Source organism: Poecilia mexicana, unplaced genomic scaffold, assembly GCF_051168715.1.
Source record: "Poecilia mexicana isolate PSO_F unplaced genomic scaffold, ASM5116871v1 scaffold_16, whole genome shotgun sequence".
Taxonomy (NCBI): Eukaryota; Metazoa; Chordata; class Actinopteri; order Cyprinodontiformes; family Poeciliidae; genus Poecilia; species Poecilia mexicana.
The window spans coordinates 4,839,077-4,863,979 of record NW_028263385.1 but is presented as its reverse complement, the minus strand read 5'-3'; the positions used below and the strand labels follow the sequence as shown (position 1 = coordinate 4,863,979).

Genomic DNA, 24,903 nt, shown 5'->3' with positions numbered 1-24,903 from the left:
CCTCCAAAGCCATAGTGTGGAGCCTCCTGCCAGCCGATCTAAACCCCTTGAGCGGCGGAAATGAAGATGTGCATGGCTGTCTTTCAGAAGGCAGTGAACCAGAAGCAACAGGGATTAATTAAAATGAAAAGTGAGGTTTAGCCTCGGACCACCATCACCTACTGGGAACCAAATGGAAAAGTCCAAGCATCCTGAAAATCTGCTTATGGTCTGAGAAAACAATTTAACCGCAGTGGGTAAAATCCTTGGTTCTATACAGCTTTTTTACACTCCTGACTTTTCAATATGTTACTAAAGCAAAATCATTTCATTTAGCCTATGTGATATGAAAATAGTAAAAGGAATATACAAGTTCAAAAGAATTGCATTACTGTCGGCTTTTGATCCATTAATTTGTGGGTCTTTTTGTGTTTTGCTTCAACACCCTTTGTGTTTCTGTGTTGTCACCATCGTTTCTCAAACCTATGCCTATAAAATAATTAGCATTGCCAGATTATGTTCACCTGGTGTATGGTATAACCTCCTCTCTTTCATTGTCCTCTTCTGTTTTCTTACATTTTGTTCTTGTATCTCCCTGTACGTTTAATTACCATCAAATATTGCTCCTGATATCTTGCCTGCATTGGGTCTACCTCAAGCACACTTTGGATGCAAATGTATTGTGGTGTAGTTTATTATTACTTGCCATAGACAATTCAATCTGTTGAATTGTTTAAACAAAGAAATCTGCTCTGTACAAGTATAATTTGTAACAATGTATGCCTGAAATAAATATAATTAATTATTTTTAGTTTTAAAAACTAAATAATTATTGCTGATCCTAAATGTCAGAGTGTTGTGATCCCTGTGTAATCTTCTGGCAGTTCTTTTCTCATCCCTCACCTTTTTCTCACAAGGCTGAACCAAAACTATAACATGTACTGTGTAATTAAAGGTTCAATTTGTCATAAAAGTCATGATTCTACACTCTTTGTCTGCTAGAAGGAAACACACTTTTCAGTCTGATTGTGTTATTTTGTTAAAAAAAAACACAATCTGCTAAGGATTACACACAAGGGAATAATTTCACATCTATGGGTTGTTTCAATGTTACTTGAGAGTTAATTTCTTGTGACTTGGCACTATTTAAATCAAGTATTGATCTGAATTGATTTGTAATTTGCATGTGTAAAAGAAAATTGTGTGGATAGGGCACTAAAACTTGTTCTAGCCCGCTGTCCTATCCTCCTAAACCCAACTGTGGATTTCAGGTTAACCAGTTAACTTCAACTCTTTTTTTGTGTTGAAACTTTAATTCTGGATCAAATCCAGAACCCAACCCTTTTGTATTAAACTATACAAGGTTGGACCCTTTTTCGGCTGAGGACTGGGTTAACAAAATAAACCAAATGGTGTTTTAACCAAGAATATTTTTCTTTTTCATGTTGGTGGACATTTAGAGAATGTTGTTTTTATTCTAAAGAGCAATGCATTAAAATTCAATATTGCAAATCTGATTTTTAGTGTTGTTTTTGAAGGTATTCCTCGGGATTTAAAGCATTACAGCCAGACACACGGCGCTCATCCATCCTTTAAATCTGCGGGACTTTTGTTTTTGTACCAGACTGGCAGCTGAGTGGAGACATGCGGAGCGGCACCAGCAGCAGCAGCAGCAGCGCGTCAGAGTGAAGCCGCTTCTCCACCTCATCACACAACAAGGCAGACAGAGGCGACCTAAATTATTTTAGTGCCATAATTATCCGAGAACTCCCCACGGTATTCTACAGACGGAAAAGGATTTAATGAAATAAGGAGGGCGGAGAGAACTGCCACCGCTGTGGTGCGACAGATGTTGGGAAAGTCTTGTTGAACGTGGAGACAAGGAGGAAGAGGAGTAAGAGGAGGGAGAGGGAGACTGTCCTGAACTCGGATGAGCATGTGAGCGTTAAAGCCATGAAGGATTTGCGATGATTCCTTCCCTGAAAACATCCGCTGGTGAGTTTCATTCATTAAATAAATGCTTTTCTGCAGAAATTTAACGCAATTTTCCATCACTTTGGTTTGCTCTTAACTTAGAAACAACATCGCCTTACATTCCGATACTTTTTCAACAATAACACATGTAAAGATGAATTTTACTGGTGTTGTAATCTGATATCATAAAAAGAAAAATAAATGTACTGAATACAATAAATTTGATGGAAATATTCACTTTTATTTTAACTTCTTACAAATAGTACAAAACAATTTAAACATTCTCACTTGACATCCAAAGCCTACTTTTCTGTAAAGCTGAAATATAGTATAGAAGATTGAAGAAAACAACAAGATCAAGAAAAGCAAAGTCAAACAGTAAATATTTTTTACTGAATTTTTGCCTGACTGTTTTTTGCAGAGTAATGGTATCCATTCATTTTGTATTCAGGAAAATGTATTACCTTTCATAATTTTTAAGAAAGCTCCGTTCAGCCAATGCAGCAAGAAACTATCATATTAATGCCCACAGCAACTTTATGTTCATGATTTATGTTATAGTGATTGAATGGATTTCCAGGAAGATGCCAAGTTCATCTTTACTCACAATTTTCTTCTTTTAAAAAGATCTTTACACATATATAAAAGGGCTTTAATATTATTTTATCATGAGTTGCCTGCTTGTGCAGATATGTTGCTGTTTTTGTGGAGTGCCTCTGAACAGTAATCCTCTCCATAGTTTGTTCCATAAACCTAAAAAAGGGCTGCAGCAGACTGTGTTTTAACTGAACTTTGAGCAGGATTACAGATGGCAACAACTGCAGCCTCATTTCCTCGTGGGACAGCGCTAACTTGTGGGTGTTTACATCAAAGTTCTTTATAAATCCATTTAAACCTTTTTTTTGTCAGAGAAAACTGCTGCATTACCAGACTTGGTACAGCTTGTTAGATTGTCACTTGCTCCGTGAGAGAGGTTTAAACTTTTTACAGAAAAAAAAAAAAAAAGTTGCAGAGCTGAACTTAGAGCAGAAGCAAACTGTTAGTCCTCTCTGCCCCGTCATAATCAGGACACACATCACATCAGTTGAAGCTCAGGAGAAGCAGATCACCATCAAGGGAAAACCAAGGATTTACGCCTGGGATTCAGCCAAATGGGCAATTTAATCAGAGGCCATTTTATGCCCAGGAAGTATGTCATTCTCCTTAGCGAATGATTTACCTGAACTATTATATTCAGAGGGAAATTTAGACTGCAAGTGACTTCAGCTTCAGGAGAGAAAGCTCAATAGCTTTCTTGCCTTCAGGTGATTTTGGGTGTATTTGCCTTTAATAGGTAATTAAAGGCATGGGTAATTAAAGGCATGGGTCAATGAGCCCATGAGTTCATGGGCTCATTGACCTTCATCGTTTGATAGTCTTAGGAATTTCACCAAGTTAAATATTTTCAGGCTTTGCAAGCTAAATTTACTTTGAATGAAGTTTATATTTTGTACTCAGATGGGTCATTTTTAGTTCATGCTTGGCAGGGTCTAGAATCTGACAGTTTTTTTTTATTATTATTATTAACAATCTGAAGCATGGAATAAAGAACAGAAGAAAAATCTGTCATAGTAACAAAACAGAAGAATCCAGCAATGAATAGTGACAAATGAAAAGCTTTAATACTGAGGCAAGGACAGAAAGTGACAAATGAACCAGATGAAATGTGGTCCAGCTGTGGCAGAGAGAAAGCAGGGAACTGAGGGAGGAAGGACACTGATGAGCACAGATGAAGCTGAACTGGGACTCAAAGAAACTAAAATGGAAAAGGCTTACCAATAATCAAGAAAAATAAATTCAATTGTGCAAGGAACAGAACACGTGAATACATTGAAACTAATCGGAGGAATAAACCTACATGGCAATACCTTAGTAATAATAATGAACACAGGGAAATGAACTGAACATGGCAAGACCTAAAAATCACAAGTAAACCCAAAAATCAAAACATCCAAGGAATATTACAAGCTTTAAAAAATCCCGGAAGAGTTAAAAAAAATCATCTTCAAAAATCAAACAGTATTGTTTTTTCTTTTGCAATTTACCATCAAATAAACTGTAACATTTCTTAGAGAAAAACATGGATTATGATTAGCTGTGTCAATCCTAATTTTAGCACTTGGGCAATCATGTTTTGTTAATGATTCATTGACCATAATCTGGGCTGCACAGTGGCACAGTTGGTAGAGCTGTTGCCTTACAGCAAGAAGGTCCTGGGTTCAATTCCCAGCCTGGGGTCTTTCTCCATGGAGTTTGCATGTTCTCCCTGTGCATGGTGGGCTCTCTCTGGGTACCCCAGCTTCCTCCCACAGTCCAAAAACATGACTGTCAGGTTAATTGGTCTCTCTAAATTGACCCTTTGTGTGTGTGCATGGTTGGTTGTCCTGTCTGTCTCTGTGTTGCCCTGCGACAGACTGGTGACCTCTCCAGGGTGACCCTGCCTCTCACCTGGAACGTTAGCTGGAGAGGCACCAGCACCTCCTGACCCTACTAAGGGACAAGGGTATTAGAAAATGGATAGATGACCATAATCCAATCATTTGTGTGTTGTTTTTGCTGGTTAAGTCTAGCAAATCACCCTCAATGTATTTTGACATCCAGATGTGCTGAAGATATTTTGCTAAAATACAAACTGAGCATCATGTCAGAATGGAGAAGATAGGGAGTTTAAATGACTTTAGTCGTCGGTGTTAACAACCAACACGCATTTTCACGCATAACCTTTTCTCGGGATCAGGGTTAAAAATGTAAAAGTTGTGTGGCAGAAAATAGTTGACATTCACTGTACTCCATGTCCTTCACACTAGATCTCAATTTAATAGAGCACCTTTAGGATGTGGTAGAGCAGGAGAAATTGAAAGCAGGAACAAATAAGGGAACATACTTCCAGAAATGCACAGACTTTGGCTCAGCAGCTGCTCACTTTACTGACCGTACTGTATCCTGTGCTGTCCTCACTACTGTCAGACTCTGGTTGGCAAAACTGTGTCAAACTGTTATTTGACAGGATAAAATCCAAAGACATCTTTATTTTTTTTTCTAGTTGTGGAACTCACTATCCTCAAACACTCCTAGCAAATATTAATCTTTATTCAAACCACTAGTGTTAACAGCTTTAAGCCTTAAAACATCTGTCGACAAAAAGCCACGTGCATATCTTGATAAACTCATTGTCTGACTGTGCCTTTGACCTTTTTGCCAGAGCTTTAATACCAGGGTCAGGTCAAGATGGTTCTGTCAGGGAAGGTGTATCAGAGCTCAGAACAAAGCATCCTCACATCCAGCCTCCATGTTTTTTCAGTCTTAACAGCCAGGAGATTATCTTCAGCACTTTACTTTTTTTTTCTAAAGCTGCAAAGGATAAATCTCTCAATTTGCACATGAGGTCTGTGCCATGTGCAGTTGTTTGTCTTTTCATCACAGTCTTAACCGCTTTTGGAGTGTTTGAACATGAAAACATCTTTTCAGGGAGGAATCAATAAAGCACAGCACTTTTGAACCTGCTGTTGAAGATTTAGGCCACATCGTGATTTGAAGTCCTTTCATAGATGAATAGAAGGACGGGATGTTTTCGGCTTTTGGAGGAATACAGTTGGAGTAGGAATAAGAAATGAATACTTGCCCAGGGCTGATGTTTTTGGACTGTAGATAAAAAGCATCTATACATTAGAGGGTTTCTTTCATCATGTTTTACTTTTAAAATACACATCCCTTTCTTTCCTCTTTATTCGCTCATGTGTGAAGTATGGAGCTGTTCCACATTTGAAAGGAAATTGGGATACTCCACACAAATGTATCTGTTTTGTTTTGTACATAACAGAAAAGCTTTCGTGGGCAATTTCTTTTTGGACTTTGTGACTTTTAGTAGAAAGAAATACGGTTTTTAAAGCATTTCTGATGAACAGGTTCATTTCAATTCATTACACAGTGATTAAAAATGTAATTTATTTCAATAATTTAATTCATAAAGTGAAACTTCCATGTTAACAAGATGTATTTTACATACTGCAAACTATTGCAAGGTTTTTGTTTCAGCTATTATGATTTACAGCTCATGAAAATCCAAAATTCAGTTTTGAAGAATTTTACATAAAATACATTTTAAAATAAGGACTTTTAATAGGATACAAATATGCGGATGACTCCAGTCACTGACAACAACATGTATAGTAATCTACAAAAGCTCTCTGTGAAAGAAACTGGTAGTTCACATATTACTTTTACCAAGAAAAGTATTGGAAAATACAGTGGTAGGAAAAAGTCTGGAAGATAAAGGCTACACTAAAAAAAGATAGTGAAGCTCCAACTTAAAAAAAAAAATCTTAATAATTTGCTACATGTAATCAGACCATACTCTTGAAAGAAGTCCTAAGCATTTAATAATTTGGAGATTCACAAGATGTGGACTTTTCTTGCAGTCAGTGCTTCAAGAACCACCAAGAGCTAAAACTAACACACCCATTGGCTACAGCTGTCTGATTGTAAATGTACTGTACTTACGTAGCATCAAAAGTCACTCCAGCCATCCACCGGAAACCTTTAGACCATGTTATGCTTTCTTCTGTGGATAAGCTTTACGAAAATACTGATTTTATTTCCGAGCAGGACATGGCACATGTTTACACTGCAAAAATACCAAAACCTGCTTTAATGAATCAGGTTTTTATTACCCCTATGTTTTGGATTTGCTCATATGTATGGATTATCTGTCAGGAAGTGGGGGTGCATATGTCTGTTTTTTTATTTTTGACATTTTCTTTGAAGCTAATGAGGACCGGGTTCTAGCAGCACTCAATTCAGGAGGTGTAAAAAAGTGTCAAGGACTGACTTTTTTGCTAAAATCATCACTTTATTTTACTTCAAACTCTTGCAGTTTTATAAATGTTATTCCATATCAGCTGCACAAAAGTGCGGCCTCCTTTTTCATTTATTGGGAGAAGACCACAGAGGCAGACAAATGCAATATTTGAAAAGCTGAGGAAATCGGGTCAGGAACTTTTATGCATCAAACTTCCGACATCGGAGATTTATGTGTCACATTTGACGGCAGACATTGTGAATTATAAAGTGTCTGCTAAAGCGCCATCCCTGTATCTTCTTTCTTTCTTCGTCTGAACTAATGTATCCCCCTGCTTTTTATCAACATCATTTCCTGTCCTGCAGACATTTTGACAAAAGGAAGAGCTATTATATAGTAAGCATTGACAATTTTAAAAGTAAAACCCTCCATTAAATTGGCCTATCTTCCTCCCTGTGTGGCTTTTGTTCCAATTCAGGCAAAAATATTTCTCCTGGGGGCTGTTTGGTTGCCAAACGCAATTTGTTGAAAAGCAGATTTCTCGAACAGATCTGCACTTTCCTCAAATAAATAATTTGAATGATTTCTTCCCACAGTTATTGTGCAATGTGCCCATCCACTTGCTTGTTCTTGTTGTCAATTTCTCAGAATGAATAAATCCGGGCATAAGCAGTTGAATCTTTTAGTTAATTTCTTTTCCTGTAAGCAGAAGTGGAATGATCTCACATATTTAAAATACATCAGTTGATTTCAGGGAAGTTTTTTCTTTCGTTCTCCTCAGTTTAATTTAAATAGATGAAGGCCAGAGTGTTAAAAGTCTCAGTTTTGCATGATAGTTCAAGAAGACTGATAGACTGAGAAGAGAAAAACAACTTATGAAAATCAGTAGAGTTGAATCTCGTAAATTGTTCTTTTATGATTATACCCAGAGATGATTAAAACCAGTGACAGTTTAATAATTCAATGTTTGGTTTGAGATGTAGCATTGACCTACAGCAGCATTAGTCGTCTACCTACACACCCTTCTTGTTCTTTTTAAGTTAATTTTTTTTTTTTTTTGTTGCCTGTTGGTTGGGGTGGGGTGCTGTTCATTTAGGTAAATTGTGTAATATAGTTTTCATAAAATAGTAAGCTACTAGAATGAACTAAATATATAGTTATATGATTTTTATAAATATATGTTCATAATTCAAGAATAAAAAATCGTTAACACACAATGGTATTAGTGAGTGATGTTCAAAGTCAGTCCTCCAAGGTTGATATCCTGGATGTTTTAGTAATTTTTCTAGTTTAGCACACTTAAATGAAATGATGGTTCATTATCAGATCTGCAGATGTTTCCTGCCACTTTCTTTGTGGTTTGCACCAATGCCATACGGTTTTTGGTAACATGACTTATTTGATGAGAAAAAAATTGTTTCCATTGCAGCTCTGTGAAATTAAGCTATTTCGACATGGCCGAAAAAAATCCACCTTATCTTATCACCAAAACCTGCTAAAGTCGAGAGTTGTTCCAAATTGGCCTGTTTCTGTTAAGCAAATTTATTTTCAAAATGTCAAATTTGACAGTTTTTCCATATATAGTATGGCATATTTTTGTAAATATGAATTTATCAGAGAAAAATAAAATAAATGGCTGCAATAGATTGACTGTTTCTAGCGCCTTTAAACTAATTATTCACTCTCAATTAGCTCCAGGTTTATCCTCCATTGTGTCACAAATGCAGCATTCAGCACCAGCAAACCTCTTGCTTACTGTTGTAACTTTAGTAAATGCTCCACAAGACAAAAAGTCTGAATCTAAAAATGTACAGCATACAGTGTATCTTCTTGGAGTGTCAGTTCAGCACTTCTGTCAGTCATCCAGCCTTTTTTCCCTTCCTGTCCGTGCTGTTATACCTGGCTCTGACTCAGATGGAAATCAGGTGGGATTATAGAGAAGTCCTGTCAGATTAGCATGCCGGCAGACACAGAGGAAAACCTCCACCTGCACATGAAGACAGATTATGGATATGATTGTTTTTCCTTGAAAATAACACCATATCACTGATTTAATTCTGTAATAGAAAAAAAAAAAAAAAAAAAATATATATATATATATATATATATATATATATACCTTAAGTATGCATAGGTAAGGACCACAATTGTCTTGATATACTTAAGTTCTCAAAAACAATTTATAACGTCCTATTTTAATTGTTCAAATACCAAATATACCTTGACACAAACAGTGGAAACTGTCTCTTTACATCACTTCAGAAGTTGACACCAATGGTCTTCCCCTACACTCCTAGGGGTTCAGCAAATCAGTATTCAGTAAAACAATAGATTATTATCCTGGATTGGCTGCTTTGCAAATGCCAGCAGAAAGTGTAAAAAGTATTTCAACCTCCCAAGCTGCATTAAAAAAATAAATAAATAAATAAATAAATAAATAAATAAATAAAAATGTGAATAAGCAGATTCTCCATAAAATATGTAATCTTATGTTTCACAGAAAATCTGTATTTTTATTTATCTATATCTAGAATAGAAAAAAAAATATTAGATAATTGAAGCATGCACTTTCAACTTAGGCAAACATATTAAAATTGGAAAAATAAAAATAAAGACTACAGAGCGAAATTTACAAAACAGAAAAAAATAATTCTGTATATTTGTTAAAAATGGCAAGCCTAGTCTAAAATAAATAATTTAGAAAATACACAAGACGTGTATATTTATGTGAAGAAACATGGTAACAAACAGATTTACAAGAAATTAAATGCATGTCCTTCTTTCTGTAGGTTATTACTTCCAAATTCACATTTGTGTCACAGATTTCAATCTTTCCACTTTGATCAGCCATGTCTGCCCCATTGTGTTCTGGTTCTCACAGATAAGTGAACAAAAAGGGAAATCTCTGGGTACTTGCTCCCTGATCTTGTTTTTTTTTAACTCAGAATAACTTCTGTAGTTAAAAGGTGAAGGTCATGGATTTAATAAATATTACCAGGCAGTAAGCAGGTTTTGTAAAGAGATGAGTGCAACTATGATCACTAAGTGCATTGCCCTGAATTACTATCAGTGTGTAACAAACGACCCGGTTCAGGTTTGGAGTCATCAGTCCCCCATCAGTCAGCTGGCCTTTAACGCATGACCTCCTGACGTCTCTCTGATGTACCATGATGGATCCGGTGCATCATTTCTGCCAGCTGAGATGGCCTAATTTGTCACATTACATAGGTGCTGTGCTGAGATTAATTCCCTTCCCTCATTTATTTGCACTATTATTAATATTGTAGGCACTGCACTTTATGTGATGTCAGAATGTGGGATAACAGCAAAGTGGTTAACCAACCAACACACTGTGTGGAGTTAAAGTGCTGTGAATGGAACCACTTTAACTAAACATTTATGATGCAAATTCTAAAGCTCATCATAATGTGTCACTTTCTTTATCATTATTTGCCATAAAAAGCAATGGCATCCATAAAAAGACAATTAGCATCCACTTTACATAATTTTCATATAATTTAATGATCACATACACTTGGGGATTTTGCCCATGTCACAGCTGTTTGAAACAGTAATGAAATTGAAAGTGACTTTACCTTCACATTGTCCATAAATATTACGTAATTTCAACCTGAATTAACGAAATATATGGCACTGTTCCACCACAAAGGGGATTATGCGACAGCAACAGATGCCCAATTTTTACCTGTGATGTCATTGGTCAAATGTTGGATCATAACGTAAAGCCAGTGACAACAGAAATCTGTAAAGGATTCAAAGCCAGAATTGCTGCAATTAAAACTGGCTCAGTTGAAGAGGGAACCGGTTTCAAAGGAGAGTTAGCATGCTGGTCTGTTTCATCCTCAATCCTTAAGGCAAAATAAGTGTTGCAAAACATACACAGTCATCACAAACTGACAGAAAAGACAAATGAAAAAACGTTGAGCATCCTGGTTCAGGAGTGTGACCAGTGTGACCAGCGGTAAAGGCAGCAGCTACTCCCTAAATGTCTCCTTCCTGAAGTGAGTCTTACCTAAACAGATAAGATCTGAGCCAGCAGTACGATCTATGAGATGAAAAATAAGATGCTTCTAGTTAATGGTAGCATCAGCTCCTTCAGTGGGAGAGAGAAAATGTTACATACAAAAAGACATGAAATCACGTATAGAGAAAGAACATGAAGGCAGAAATAGTCAGAAACACAGAGAGGTGACAGAGTGAGCGAAGGGGAACATTGTTTGTCTCACACATGCCAGTTTTAGCCCAGTGATGGACAGCCAGCCTGTCCTGGGTGTACACACCCTCTCATTCTGTGCTTGCTGGAATTTACCACCAACTCCCTGCAACCTTGAGCTGGATTAAGCGGGTATAGAATATGGATGGGGAATATTTGCATCAGAATTTGGTGTTCTGAAGTGATGTAACAGTCAGTCAGCACTCGGTAGTGAAGCCAACATTTAATTTTAGCTCCTCTTCAACACAGTTTGTAAAAAGACTTTGTAGTTCATTGCTCCAGTATTACACAACTAGTAAAAAAAAGAAATGTCTGAGCCGAAAAAGACCCTTAAAACTTAGATATTTGGAGTTTGTCCCACAGATTTCAACTTTGTGTCAGGAGAAATGATCCTCTTCTCTAAAATATAATTTTCATAAATAGATGAAATGTGGACATAGATGTCCTGCAGTTCTTCTTTTGGGATTTGTGTATGTGAGTCATTGTCAAAGGAAAAAAAAGGACATTTAAAAGAACATATAAAGACAATGATTGTTTAAGATATTTCAGTTAGTTTGAGATTTATTCAGTGTAAGGATGCCTTAATGTGGCAGTGCTTATATGGTGAGTCACTGTCCGTTCATCCTTCACTTGGAACATGTTGTGTATTTTGGGAAATAAGACTTTCCTTCAGTGATCAATTTGCAGCTCAGTTGTATTGAACCATTACATAAACAGTTTAAAAAGCGGTGTGAACATTAAACCACATTAACTTTGCTTCAATAAAACAACTTCTGCATGGTTTATTTCGGATATCTTGTCTGTTTGGCATACAGTAATTGTGACTCATGACTGGATGTTGTTTATATGTTTTTTCCCTCCCAGACAAATCCAAGGGAGAACCCCCGGGACCTTTGTTTGCCTGCTTTGCACCCAACAGCTGTTCTGCTGGCAAACAGTTCAATATTTGCAGTTTGAATTTAGAAGATCCCAAGGGCTGTCACACTGTAGCAGCTGCCAGAGCCCCTAAAGGAAAAATGAAAAACTCACAAACACTCCCCATCCAAACTTTAGACAAACACAGAATTCAAACAGACACTCTGAAACCACACTAAGTGCAAAGACCCGGCTCTGTTGTTTTGTTCCAGCCGTTTTAATTGGGGATTTGGGACAGGCTCTTGTCTTTCTCACTGTGATGAGCTAAAAATAGTCGCTGACAAGTGTCAGAAAGCCCTGTCGGGTTCAGACTGTGCATTCTCAGTCCGGACAGAGCAGCTCGGCACAGGGAGTCATGCTCAGGGCATATCAAGTCAAAAGGAGACAAAGCAGTTTGAATGTGGGGCTCCAGTAAGGTCATGTTCCTATTTAATGGACCTGTTGCAAAGGAAGCCTTTGCCTCAAGAATTCATCTCAGTAATTGCACTCTTGAACATTTGTCACAGTTTTTCACATTTCGCTGCAAGTGACTTAGTAACAAGGAGCACCGGGGAATGACAGACAAGGCAGCACTTAAAGAAGCAACGCTCAGAAAGAGTCTTTTATTCTCAAACTAATGAGGCCATAATGCTGGCAATAAGAACAGGCTGATTTTAACAGAGAGTCGCAGCACCTTGCTTCCTCCTGGCAGTACCAGAGCAGAGAATATCAGCACTGAGAAATGAGCAGCAAAACTATTTCATCTGTTTCATTTCTTTTAACTTTTTTAACTGCATTTTTTTAAGTGTGCTAAATGTTGAACTCTTAATGACTCATCTTAAAAAAAAAAGAAGAAACACTAATTAATTTCACCATTATTCTTTATTACACAAAGATGAAGATTATCATTAGATAAAAAGATGCACAAAGAGATGTTGTAGACCCCGATCTGTGTTCTGGCCCTGGAGACAGGCTAAACATTTGGTGGCGAATGGCCAGAGACTGATGTAATGCGATAACTGGCCCGAGCTGAGAGGCTTGATGAGTTTTGTCTGATGAAAGAGCAGAGAGAACAAATTGGAAAAGTCAGCTGGAGAATGTCCCTTAAATAAGCAACAAAAAAAGTTCAACTAAAATGGCTTTCAAGGACAGGTCTCATGATATTTTACTGCAGTAAAACAAAGTTTTTATTATCAAGTGGTTAGCAGTTTCTTTTTTTTTTTCAGGAATGAAGATTTGCTCTTTTATTCCAAGGACATCCAATGTTATTGTGTAAAAGTCCTGCCAAACATGGAATTAAATGTGATTTGTATCTTCTATAGCACCCTAATGCAGTTGACATTTAAAAAGGGACGTAAAAAAAACATTCTTATTTTAAGACTTTGGGGCAGTACTGACATATATTCTGAATACTGACGTAGGAAATGTGTTGAGAGAAGAGAGGAAGACCTGCAGCAAAAGTCTTCAGGTCTGAAATCAAATGAATAATTCCATTCAATAATCTCATGGTATACGGGGTGCCCTGTCTGCTATTATATCTGGCACCAACCTCAAGCACTGATTCTTGTCCTATGACATTTTATAAAGATGCAGCAAATAGATAAAGCAATCTTTGACTGGCTGTTTGTCTCAACACATGCTCTGAGTATCATCAAATAGGCCCTTTGCCTTGTTTGCTTCTCTTCAGGTGACCCCAAAGCTTTTCTGTTGGGGTCAGCTCTGGGCACTCAGAGGAGAGAGGGTTAATTATGTGTCCACATAAACATTTCTGTAATAACTGGCCCCATGTTGTGGATAAATGTCATTTTGAAATACCGAGTGATGACCAGTTTTTGAACCTTTCTACCAGAGATACGTTTTTTTAATTTATTTATTTATTTTATATTCTGGTATTTGTAAGTATACTTAATCTCATATTTGTCCTAATATAGGTAACATAGGTGCTGGTTGACATACATGGCTGAAAATTCAACTATTTGTAGAGTTTTTGTAGAACATATCTAGGATATTTGAAAGAATATGCATCTTGGGAAACTGTTTACAAATATATATATATATATATATATATATATATATATATATATATATATATATATATATATATATATATATATATATATATATATAAACAGAAATCTTCAGATTTATGTTAATGTTTGATTAAGTAACTGCAATAAAAAAACATTTCTCAAACTTTTTCAGAAAATTTATGTTTCTAAATTCCAAAAATGTTTTCATGTCACGTTATTAGAAATCAGTAAGAGCTTGTTTCGCAACCTCTCCATTTTCAATCTCCATCAGCACATGACTCTGTGTAATAAGAAGTAGTTAAAATAATTAACACAGTAATGTGAAACTCTTGACTTTGCTCCTTGCAGGGTGAGAAGTAAATGACAAAATTCCAAATGCATTTCTCTCACCCATCCTGTCCCCCTTTTGATTTGATGGAAGGGGTCGGTCTCTGCTGTGGCTCAATGTGGTGACCTTTTTGTGGACTGCAGCTTTATGATGCATGTACAAAACTGAGAGAAGGTGTGGTCCTGATCCAAGATGAGCTGAAAGGGCTCAGCAACTGGCCCAGTCTGAGATTTCACACACCTGCCAGGCTCCGTCTCTGACAACTTAGTTAGGAAAGGCATTTTAAGCTCATTTAAACCCACTGGTTTTAAAGAGCTGCTCTTTGTTATTGACAATCTATTAAGTGCTGTAGTTATCCATAAAGTACTGATTTTTAAGGAGATGTTTCTTTTTTTTTTCTTTTTTTAAATCAAGGCATGCACAGCACTCGGTCTCCTCATATTAGAGAAGGTCATATCTAATAATAAAGAAATATATTTTTATTGTTGAGCCTGAATTGACTGATAAGTCAAGCTGTTGTCAGTGTGGACCAGCTGTAAATGGCTACTTGTCACCATCTTAGGGGAGGGTTGTATAAAAGTCCCTTGGGTTTGCCAGCACTTTGATGTATAACTCAACCACAAGTGCAGTGAGTTTAAAAGTGCAAGTCTTGGCTCGTGAGTCAGCACTCCCTCCCAGATGGTATAAGAAGTGTTTGCTTGGAGAACAGCGATGAGACAAAGCCTGCACAGCTCTGGGGGTGTTGGTAGCTGCAACGAGGCTGGGGCAACACTCGGAATGGTCTGATGTCTGATGTTGAAGTTTAAGAAGCTTCGGCTGCTCCAGGTTAGATTTAAGCTGCTTCTAGAATATATTATTTTATAATTTTTTGGACTTTGGAGTGTGTTTTTGGAAGCTATATGTCCATTCTTTAAAATTGGACATATTGGTGAATAGGTTTTGCTTATGTTTAGGGTTTAAATTGTGAGATTTTGTTTCACTTTACTGATAAAATTCAATTCCTGAAGGTTTGTTGTATTTCAGCCAGTCATTCCAGTGGTTGTTTTAAGGGAAATTCACATTTTAATTATTTCTTCTCATTACATTTTATGCTGCTGACAAGGTCAGACACTTCAAGAAACAATACAAGAACATTTCCATATGAATGTGTTTCTTTACTGTTCGAGCGTTTTTCACACTTCATTGTCATTGGTTTTGTTTTATGCTGCTTTTTGCATAAAATTCTGTAAATACTTTGGACTATCAAAACTTTGGTCTGCATATTTTTTCTCTATCTTGTGCATCATATCACTCTCAGTTGCCTTTGTGAACTTGGAAATGGCATTATTATGAACAATTTTTTTCAGTCAAGAAAAAAAACGGTCATAATTGTGCACAAAAATAAGTTTGACTTATAATCAACGAGAGCAGATTATATGTCATCATGAGCACATTTTTAAAATTTTTGTCATATCAAAAGACAGAAGTCATTTATTTTATATAGTTACAATGAAGAATGTCCATCTGTTCGTTGCTTTTTTCTTGGGATCAGAAGGTTAGAATCATTGCCAACTGAACAGTGAAACATTTGGTTACCCTTAATTTAAGCTCCGCTTGTAGTTGTACCTCAGCCTTTCATGTAGCGGAGTGCTGCAAAATGAATGATTTAGCACTCAAGGGAAAACAGAATGCTTAGAAGGCTGCACTTGTTTCATGCTTTTAACTTATCTTATTTGTTACAGTTTTAATTTAGAGACCTAATGAGATGGACAGGGTTTGTACGTTTTCTGTTTATTCTAAGAAAGTTTGCAGCCTTTTCGCTGAAAGATTAAACTTGTGTGTACAAAAAATGTATAATCATTTTGCACTTTACTTAGGCTTGTTTTTCTTCTTCTTTCTTCAATCTAGGACACATTGGAAAACATCCTTTTGAACCAGAAAACTTCCCGACCGAGGACCTAAATCAGCCATGGTTCCTGCATAACTGGTTATGAAAATCTGCACTCCAAGTCTGAAACGGTTTGTATTTACACTTTGCTCATTATATATATATATATATATATATATATATATATATATATATATATATATATATATATATATATATATATATATATATATATATATATATATATATATATATATATATATATATATATATATATATATATATAAAGGATCCTCTGATCATGTAGTGACATTGTGTTTGTCTCTCTTCAGGCAGGGCGTAAGATGTTTGTGGAGTCAGCTGTCCGATGGTGGGTGTGGAGCATCCTGCTTCAGTTTGGTCTGGGTGTATCTGCAGGAGGCTGCCCTTCACGGTGTACGTGCAGACCTGAGGCAAGAGAAGCTGTCTGCTCTGGGAAATATTTGACTTCTGTGCCAGAGGGTGTTTCCAACGACGCCAGACGTTTGGATTTATCCCGCAATAGGATTAAAACTGTGGGACGTCGTCAGTTCTCTGGCCTCCTGCAACTTCAGGAGTTGGACCTCAGTGATAATGTAATCTCCATGATTGAAGTAGAGGCTTTTTTGGGCCTCAGGAATCTTAGGACACTTCGAATTAAAAACAACCGTCTCAAGATCCTCCCAGTGGGAGTGTTTTCTGGCTTGTCGAGTCTGCGCTATGTGGACTTGAGTCAGAATGAGATTCTTGTTTTTCTGGACTATACATTCAAAGAAATGCTCAACCTGCAAAGGCTGGAAACTGGGGAGAATGACCTTGTTTTCATCTCACAAAGAGCTTTCTTTGGTCTGCAGAATCTGCAAGAGCTCAACTTAGACCGGAGCAACCTGACCTCCATTCCCACCGAAGCCTTGTCCCAACTCCAGAGCCTGGTCCAACTTCGCATGATACGCCTAACTATTTCTGCACTACCCAACAATGCTTTTCGACGACTCCACCGTTTGCGAAGTCTCGTGATCTCGAACTGGCCAACATTAGACTCAATTGCCGCCAACAGTCTAATTGGTCTTAATTTGACCTCACTTGTCATCAGTAGCTGCAACCTAAGCTCAATTCCATATGCAGCCCTTCGTCATCTAGTGTACCTACGCTTTCTAGACTTGTCCTACAACCCTATCACTGTCATTCAAGGTAACCTGCTGGGGGATCTACTGAGACTCCAGGAGTTGCATCTTGCCGGGTCAAGTCTGCTACAAATAGAGCCAGGAGCCTTCAGGGGTCTGTCCTTCTTTCGCATGCTTAATGTGACATCAAATCAGCTCACTACTTTGGAGGAGAGTGCTTTCCATTCTGTGGGGAACCTTCAGGTGTTGCGGTTGGACGGGAATCCCCTTGCATGCGATTGTCGGCTTCTGTGGGTGGTCCGTCGCAGGCTGCGCTTGAACTTTGATGGACATCAGCCCACTTGCTCTTCTCCTGATACGGTGAAACATCGAGAATTCAGAGAGTTCTCAGAAAAAGAACTCCCAAAGCTGTTCACCTGTCGCCCTGCTCGTGTCTTGGACCGCAGGCCGCAGGAGGCAAGAGTGGAAGAGGGTACCACCGTTCTGTTTTCCTGCAAGGTCGATGGGGATCCATTACCAGTTATCACCTGGATTTCCTCCCAGAAGACTGTGATCTCTACTTCAGGAAGAATCAGAGTTTTACAGAATGGTACTCTGGAGGTGAGATTTGCTCAGGTTCAGGACAGTGGTACATACCAGTGCCTGGCAGGCAATGCAGCGGGCAATGACAGCCTGACTGTGGGTCTATATGTGAAGGGGCTTCCACGTAACAGATCCGTCCCTTTGTTCACAGAAGAAGGTTGGGTTGAGCCTTCAACTGCCCAAGCTGCCAACTCCTCAGCTCAAATGGCCAAGCCATATCCCTTTGACGCAAAGACCCTGATAATTGCCACTACCATGGGATTTCTGTCATTCCTCAGTTCTGTGGCCATCTGTTTTGTCTTCATGTTTTTCTGGAGTCAGAGCAAAGGTCAGATCAAGCACACAGCAACTATTGACTTTGTTCCTCGCTCTTCTGTTGGTGGAGGAGGAGGGGATGGAGGTGATGGGGGCAGGTTTACTATGAAACTTATTTGAAGAGATATAAGGTATTGAGACCAGTCTCTGAATGAAGTACTTCCACTATATGGCTCAAAGACAGCAACCAGAGTTGAAATGGCCCTTAAGAAAGCAGTTAGGGTATATTTTTGATCATGCTAGTCCCTCTGTGAGTTTTAGAGCTGGAAATTATATCAGTGGCTTCTTTTCTGTGTCATTTGAGGAAATAAAATGCATTTGCTCTGCATTTCTTTTAATACATCATACTTTTAATCAGCATGTGCTTACTACAGCTTTTTTTTATAAAAGAAAAACAACATTTAACCATTATCATAGGTTTAACTCCTCTTTTCTTAAGCTGTGATAAAGAAATCTACTGCTTTAAAAATATAAACCAGACCTGATACTGTTTAATTATACTTATCTTCACATGCCAGAACTTACTTATCAATTATACACTGGCTTTAATTCTCAAAAAAAAGTAATAATAATAATAATACTAATAATATATATATATATATATATATATATATATATATATATATATATATATATATATATATATATATATATATATATATATATATATATGTAAAGCTTTTATATCCAACTATGGTGTATAGATCAACAAAAGAATTTCTTGTGATTTTAGGGATTTGTTTTACTTATAAGGTTGCAGAAAAAAAAACAAATATCCAGCTATATATTTTTTTCTTTATAGCACTTATATTAAATCATGATGTAGGAGTGTCAAACCACTGATAGCAAGCCATAATGTACATAGGGAATGTATCCTTCCTGTTTCAGATTTTAGACTCTTTTTTTAAAATCTGCCTTTCCTTTTGTTACATAAATTCACCTTATTACCATATTAGGGGACTGTTTATTCTATCACAGCATGCTAACATTTCTCTTTTTTATATTTATGGACTTTTTTTAATAATGTAACTACACAAAACAGAGAAATATGTGCCTCAGCAACATTCTCACCATCGACAGAGAGAATGCTCACCTGAACAATATTGTCTTGTTGTTATTTAGGTCAGGGCAACGTGTGTCCTCTGTTTATTGCATCATTTTATCTAGTTTTGGGGATTAGTGTTGTTCAAATATGCTACTATTGGTGCATGTGTGCTTAATTTAGTTGATGCACAATGTTATATACAAAAACAGTGCTTAACCACACTGGGAAAAAAGATTTTAATGTGACACACATGCACTAAAAATGTTTAGTTACTGTAAATTACCTTTTTTTTCAGCCTGTTATTAAATGCTGATTTCAATCTTCAATGTCTGTGTCAAGTGCTTTTAATTTTTATAAAGAAATTTTCCAGATGGTTTTGAAACTAAAAGAAGTTTAATCAGAGTTGGAATTATTGAGAATTTGCCAAAATGGCACATTTTCTTGCATAACGGAGAAGTGTTATCCTCTCCATATGATTCCACGCTGACAAATATGTTTAAGTTTGAAAAAGCAAAATGTTTATGTTGTCCTTTTGCAACATTAAACCACAAAACCACCCTACAAGAATGTGACTTCTTTCTTTTTTTCCAAAAAGATGAAGGATTATGTGTACACAGTAATACTGTATTTGCTGCTTGTTCTCTCCTGGCACCACGTGTGTTCCAACTGAAATACCATTAATCTCTTTGGACATTTACCGACATTTTCTGCCTCTTTTGCTCCAAATGCTTAAATGCTGACTCTGAAATAAAAACAAAATATGGGAAAAAGTAGTGGAAAATAATCACTAAGGTAGGAGCCGCCCATGTTTGCAGGGTTAAGAGACTTTCAGTGCAGCAAATAATTTTGTTCGTCTCATGCAGTCGCCCAGAATAACCCAGAAAAAGGGAGGAAAAAAAAAAGATAATCACGTGTATGAGCGGAGATTTAAACCCTTTAGGATTACCTCTCCCTGTCTCAATCTGTTATATAGGTCTGTCTGGCGGGTGCTATCCTTCGGCCTAGCTTGGCCTGTAATATTATCTATTTTATTTGCTCCCATTGGACAGAAAGCCAAAGAAGTAGATTAAAGTGATGTTCATAAACCACATCCCAACACTTACACAGACGTGAACACCCCCCAGGAATATTATGGTCTCTATGCATCTGCTGTAGGATGAATATTCTTTTAGAAATAAAATGTATTTATGATATTTATACTCAAAACCTTTAGCTGGGACATTAGTAATCAGTTGAAGCAAATTAAAATATATATATTTGTGATATAAAGTCATAGATGAACCAAATATTCACAAACACAGCAAACCGGGGCTGATGTTAAATCAGTCCAATATTTTTCCTGTTTCAGGACAGTAAAAATGTTCTGAATTATTTTTTTCTTTGCTAAATGTCAGAAGTACAAGTGATAATTGTTTTCTTTCTTCAAATTCAAAATACATGAATACATGAGAGAAGCTCAGAAAGGTGACAGTTTAGAAGTGCAGTAAACTTTGGCTGTTTGAGAATTCAGAAACAAATAGTCTGCTACGTAAATAGCCTTGTACTTTTATTCAAATTCATTATTCAAACTATAAAATGTGATACTTTGTTATATAACTTCACATCGTCTTCATCAGGCTTGACAGCTCTGGAGTCCGTTGAATGTTCAGCCTTGAGTTTAGTTATTTTTAGATTTTCCTCCAAGTCTGATGCAACCTCGCTGTAAAACTGTGAGAGGAATATATATTTTAAACAGGCCATGTAAAGAAATCACCAGAGATTTGGCTTTAATCATACTGAGTGCTTTCAACGTTATTCAATTTTCATAGACAGTTTTGGCTTAAAATGCAAGATGTAAGACAGCAACAGTCTTATTCTGTTGCTTACTTTGCATGATGTGCTGAGAGCTTAATGAGATGATCACAATTATGCAGACTACTTTGAGTACATTTTTGTTGTCTTTCTTCATCTGCCATGTTTATGTAATAAGATTAACAAATACTGTAAGTATTCCAATTATTATCTTCTCTTTTTGCCTATACCAGTCTGATCCTGCAGTGTGTGATGTATATTGACTTAATACTGCTGCAGTCTGTGCTAAAAACGCAATTAGGTAGCCTCATTAGAATTAACAAGAAGTAAATCACCTCAATTTGCTTCATGGTTTAAGTAAAACACGGCAAACCCCTAATCCTGAATCACTTTAGGTTAAAGAGGATCTATTGAAGTTAATTACAATGAACATAAGACCTTCCACAATTTAATTTAGTTTTACCGAAGACAAACTGATGTATGATTTTAATCATTTTTTTCACTGAACTGCACATTTTTCCATTGCAATTTTGTATTGTCTAAACATTAAGATATCACCAGATGTTTTTCTATTTTTGTTAGAAACGTTGTCAATGTGATTTTTCAAAAAATAATTATTTGAAATTTAACTCCTAACAAATCAACTTTAGCAAAGTTGATGAGTAAAATACCAATTCACTGCAATAAACAATTATTCAGTCAATTTCATATTGAAAAGCCCTATTTACAATTATCTCACTATAACAGATCACTGCATTAGCCTGTTTTTAACTCAGGTGCTGCATTGTGAGTTTGATAAATAAAATATGCAAAACTCATTTTTTTTTTCAATTGGAATATTTAAGTGACCTCCATGCAGTCAGCTCTCATTAAACGAAAAACAAATTCATATTTTAGTAGTGGTTAATGTCTAAAGGCAATGATTGCCTTGTTCTAAATGTGACTTCCGACCAAAAAAAGTAAAATATTACGAATACAAATCAGTGGACTAAGCTCCAAAATGTAAAAGAACATTTCCATCAATTTTTCATCAAGCAACATCAGAAGATTAAGTTTTCCATTCGCTTCCTGATGAAATGAAATAGTTTTTTAAAACTCTGCTTCTGCTGCCACCTAGTGGTCAGAACCTAGATTTAATCATGGCCTTGAAGAGCAGGGAAAGAATTATTTAATTTAAGCAAAGATGGATGGATGAGCAGATGAATGAACAGGTTGACTAGATTTTTGGTTAGACTTTGCAGGGAGTGAAAAAAATTGTCTCAGGACAAAAATGAATCATCACTCTGAACATGGAGGGTTCTTCTAGCACACCTGCCTCATACACAAGCTCACACATATCTCTCAGAACCCCAGATTTAATACTAAGCTAGGTGTGTTTATACTGAAGTCAGTCTGCTTTATGTGAGTAGAGGTTTTTTTTTTTTTTTTTTTTACCAGTCCGTTCTTAGGCTGGAGAAGATTTTGGCTTGCTTTATGTTGGTTGGACTGTTATAGGAAGTTTCTTGGAATCCTTAGAGTATGTTTTCTATCAATTAAAACACAACAACTCAACTTGTATCTTTCTACAGCTTGCAAAGTCATAAAATCCTTCCTAACTTTTAAGGTTAGGATGACGCAGTACCTTGCACACACACACACACACACACACACACACACACACACCCACACCCACGCACACACGCACACACACACACACACCCACGCACACACACACCCCCACGCACACACACACACGCACACACCCACACACACACACACACACAAACATTTCCTTTTGATACAAAACATCCCTTAACCCAAAATAGCCAAATAACATGATTATTAATAAATAACCTCATTTCACCACAATAGATGGAGCAACAGACAAGAATAAGAAATAAAAATATGGGAGAGATTTAGCAAAAAATATATATGTGAAAGAGTTTAAGAGGAAGCTTTCTATTGACCAAGATAACAACAGTCTCAATTCAAGTTAGCCAAATGTTGTTGATTCCCAAGACTTTTGAGAAAATATCCATTACTTTTTGGCATGAAACAACACAGTATTTCAGAAAATGAACATCATAGAAATTGTCAAACATGAGTGGGGGGAGACTAATGGTCTGGGAATTATTTGTTTCTTTATGATCCGAACAATTTGTCTTGACATATGGAACCACAAATTCTGCTCTTTACCTGCTATCAATATTTGACCTCAAGATTGGGTTATGCAGCAGGGCAATGATCCAAACAATTACACCATGGAGGGATCCTTTTGTTTTAAAAAAAAAACAAAACAAAAGGAAGATTGTGCAGATTTTGAACTCAAAGTTCAGACTTAAATCAATTTGAAAGTAAAGAGGCTATTCATGCTCAATAAACCTTCAATGTGGCTGTATTAAAATGATTCGGGTAAAAAAAAGAAGTAAAACAAAATTTCTATGCAATAAATGTGACAGAATTTTTGTAAATGATTGAAGGTCAAATATGTCACAACCAGGAAGCTGCATAAAGCCAGGTAGGTTTTAAGATGATGTCCCTTCACCAGGTTATTTAATATCAGGTTATTTTTGATATTAAACATCATGATGATAAACATCCAATGTAGAGTTTGATCTTCCATCTGGCCGTCGCTTTAGGATGCCTAAGATCGATCGAGTTTCTTTCATTCCTGCCGTTATTGCGGAGCTTAATCTCCCTAGCTTAAACTGTAATACCCAAACCATTTTCTCTGTTTTTTTGAAATCCATATTTTATATTCTTATTATCTTGAGAGTGTCATGCATCTAATGCACTAAGGCATGGGTTATTTTTTCTAATAAGTGTGCTAACAGAATGAATGTGATGTCTTTTGTGGATGTTTTCAGTTTTTTTTTTGTTTTTTTTTCTTTTCTGATGCCTGCTGAAAACTAATTTTCATCTGGCATAAGAATAAAATTGAAGCTGATCTGAAACATTTGAGAGCGACAAAAAGCAAAACATAAAAGTGTAAAGGGGAGACACTTTTTCTCAGTCTTATAGTTCAGTAAGATAACTGAATGTGTGTGAAATTTTCTCTTGATTAAAAGCCAAAGAGTTGCTTCTTTAGAGTGTGCTCAAAAGTCTAAATTTTAGTGGCAACATGTGGAGACAATTAAAGCCTTTGAATGAGATATATAATGACCGATTCAGGCTGGAGTAGTTGGGAAATTTCAACCTTTGTAAGACATGTAGTGCTCTCTGATTGGAAGGGAAAATGAAAATCCCTCTGCCCTGTTTCCAGGGCAGAGGGATTGTCCTGGGATCCCTCTGCCCGGGCACTCCAGTGGGCAGAGTGCATATGCTCTCTCAAAGTTCTCATAACAGTAATATTATTCTCTGAATGGCACTTAGGAGATCAGTTTCACTAAATTGAAGGAATCCATTTTATTAGTACCATCAGCAGAGATTCATTGTTTATAGTTGTTTAGTTTCATACGTTACATCCAGCTTTGCTCACAAATGCAAGCACAGCAGAGTGAAACTGCTGATCCACTTCAAATCAGGCACTTGGGCACTATTGGCACATATTGATTGGACATTACAGTGGAGGATGTTGATGAGGCAAAAATCAAACTTAGCCATAGGTGTGGGGGTCTTAGTATCTATAAAAGATCACTAAAGATATCACATGAATTTTGAAGTTTTATATTTCAATATTTCAGAAACTGTTGATCTGCCGAGATTTTTCTGCACAATCAGGTTTGCATGAAATCATCAGAAAAAGAGGAAAATGTCCAGTGGGCAGTAACACCTTGTTGATGTCAAAGGAAAATGAGTAGAGTGGTTTGAAATGACAGACAACAGGAGCTCAAACAACCTCTTGTTACAACACATTGAACCTTGAAGCACATGGACTCCAGCAGAAAAAGAGCACATCGAATGCCT

At 36.7% G+C, this 24,903-nt stretch overlaps 1 protein-coding gene across 1 annotated transcript; it reads left to right on the top strand.

Annotated features, from left to right (window-relative positions):
* The first annotated feature begins 16,169 nt into the window (after positions 1-16,169).
* lingo4b (leucine rich repeat and Ig domain containing 4b) lies at positions 16,170-18,692 on the top strand. Its single transcript, XM_088013580.1, has 2 exons — positions 16,170-16,274; positions 16,476-18,692. Exon 2 carries the CDS (start codon positions 16,488-16,490, stop codon positions 18,300-18,302), a length of 1,815 nt encoding a protein of 604 aa, XP_087869706.1. The 5' UTR covers positions 16,170-16,274; positions 16,476-16,487; the 3' UTR covers positions 18,303-18,692.
* Positions 18,693-24,903: the final 6,211 nt, after the last annotated feature.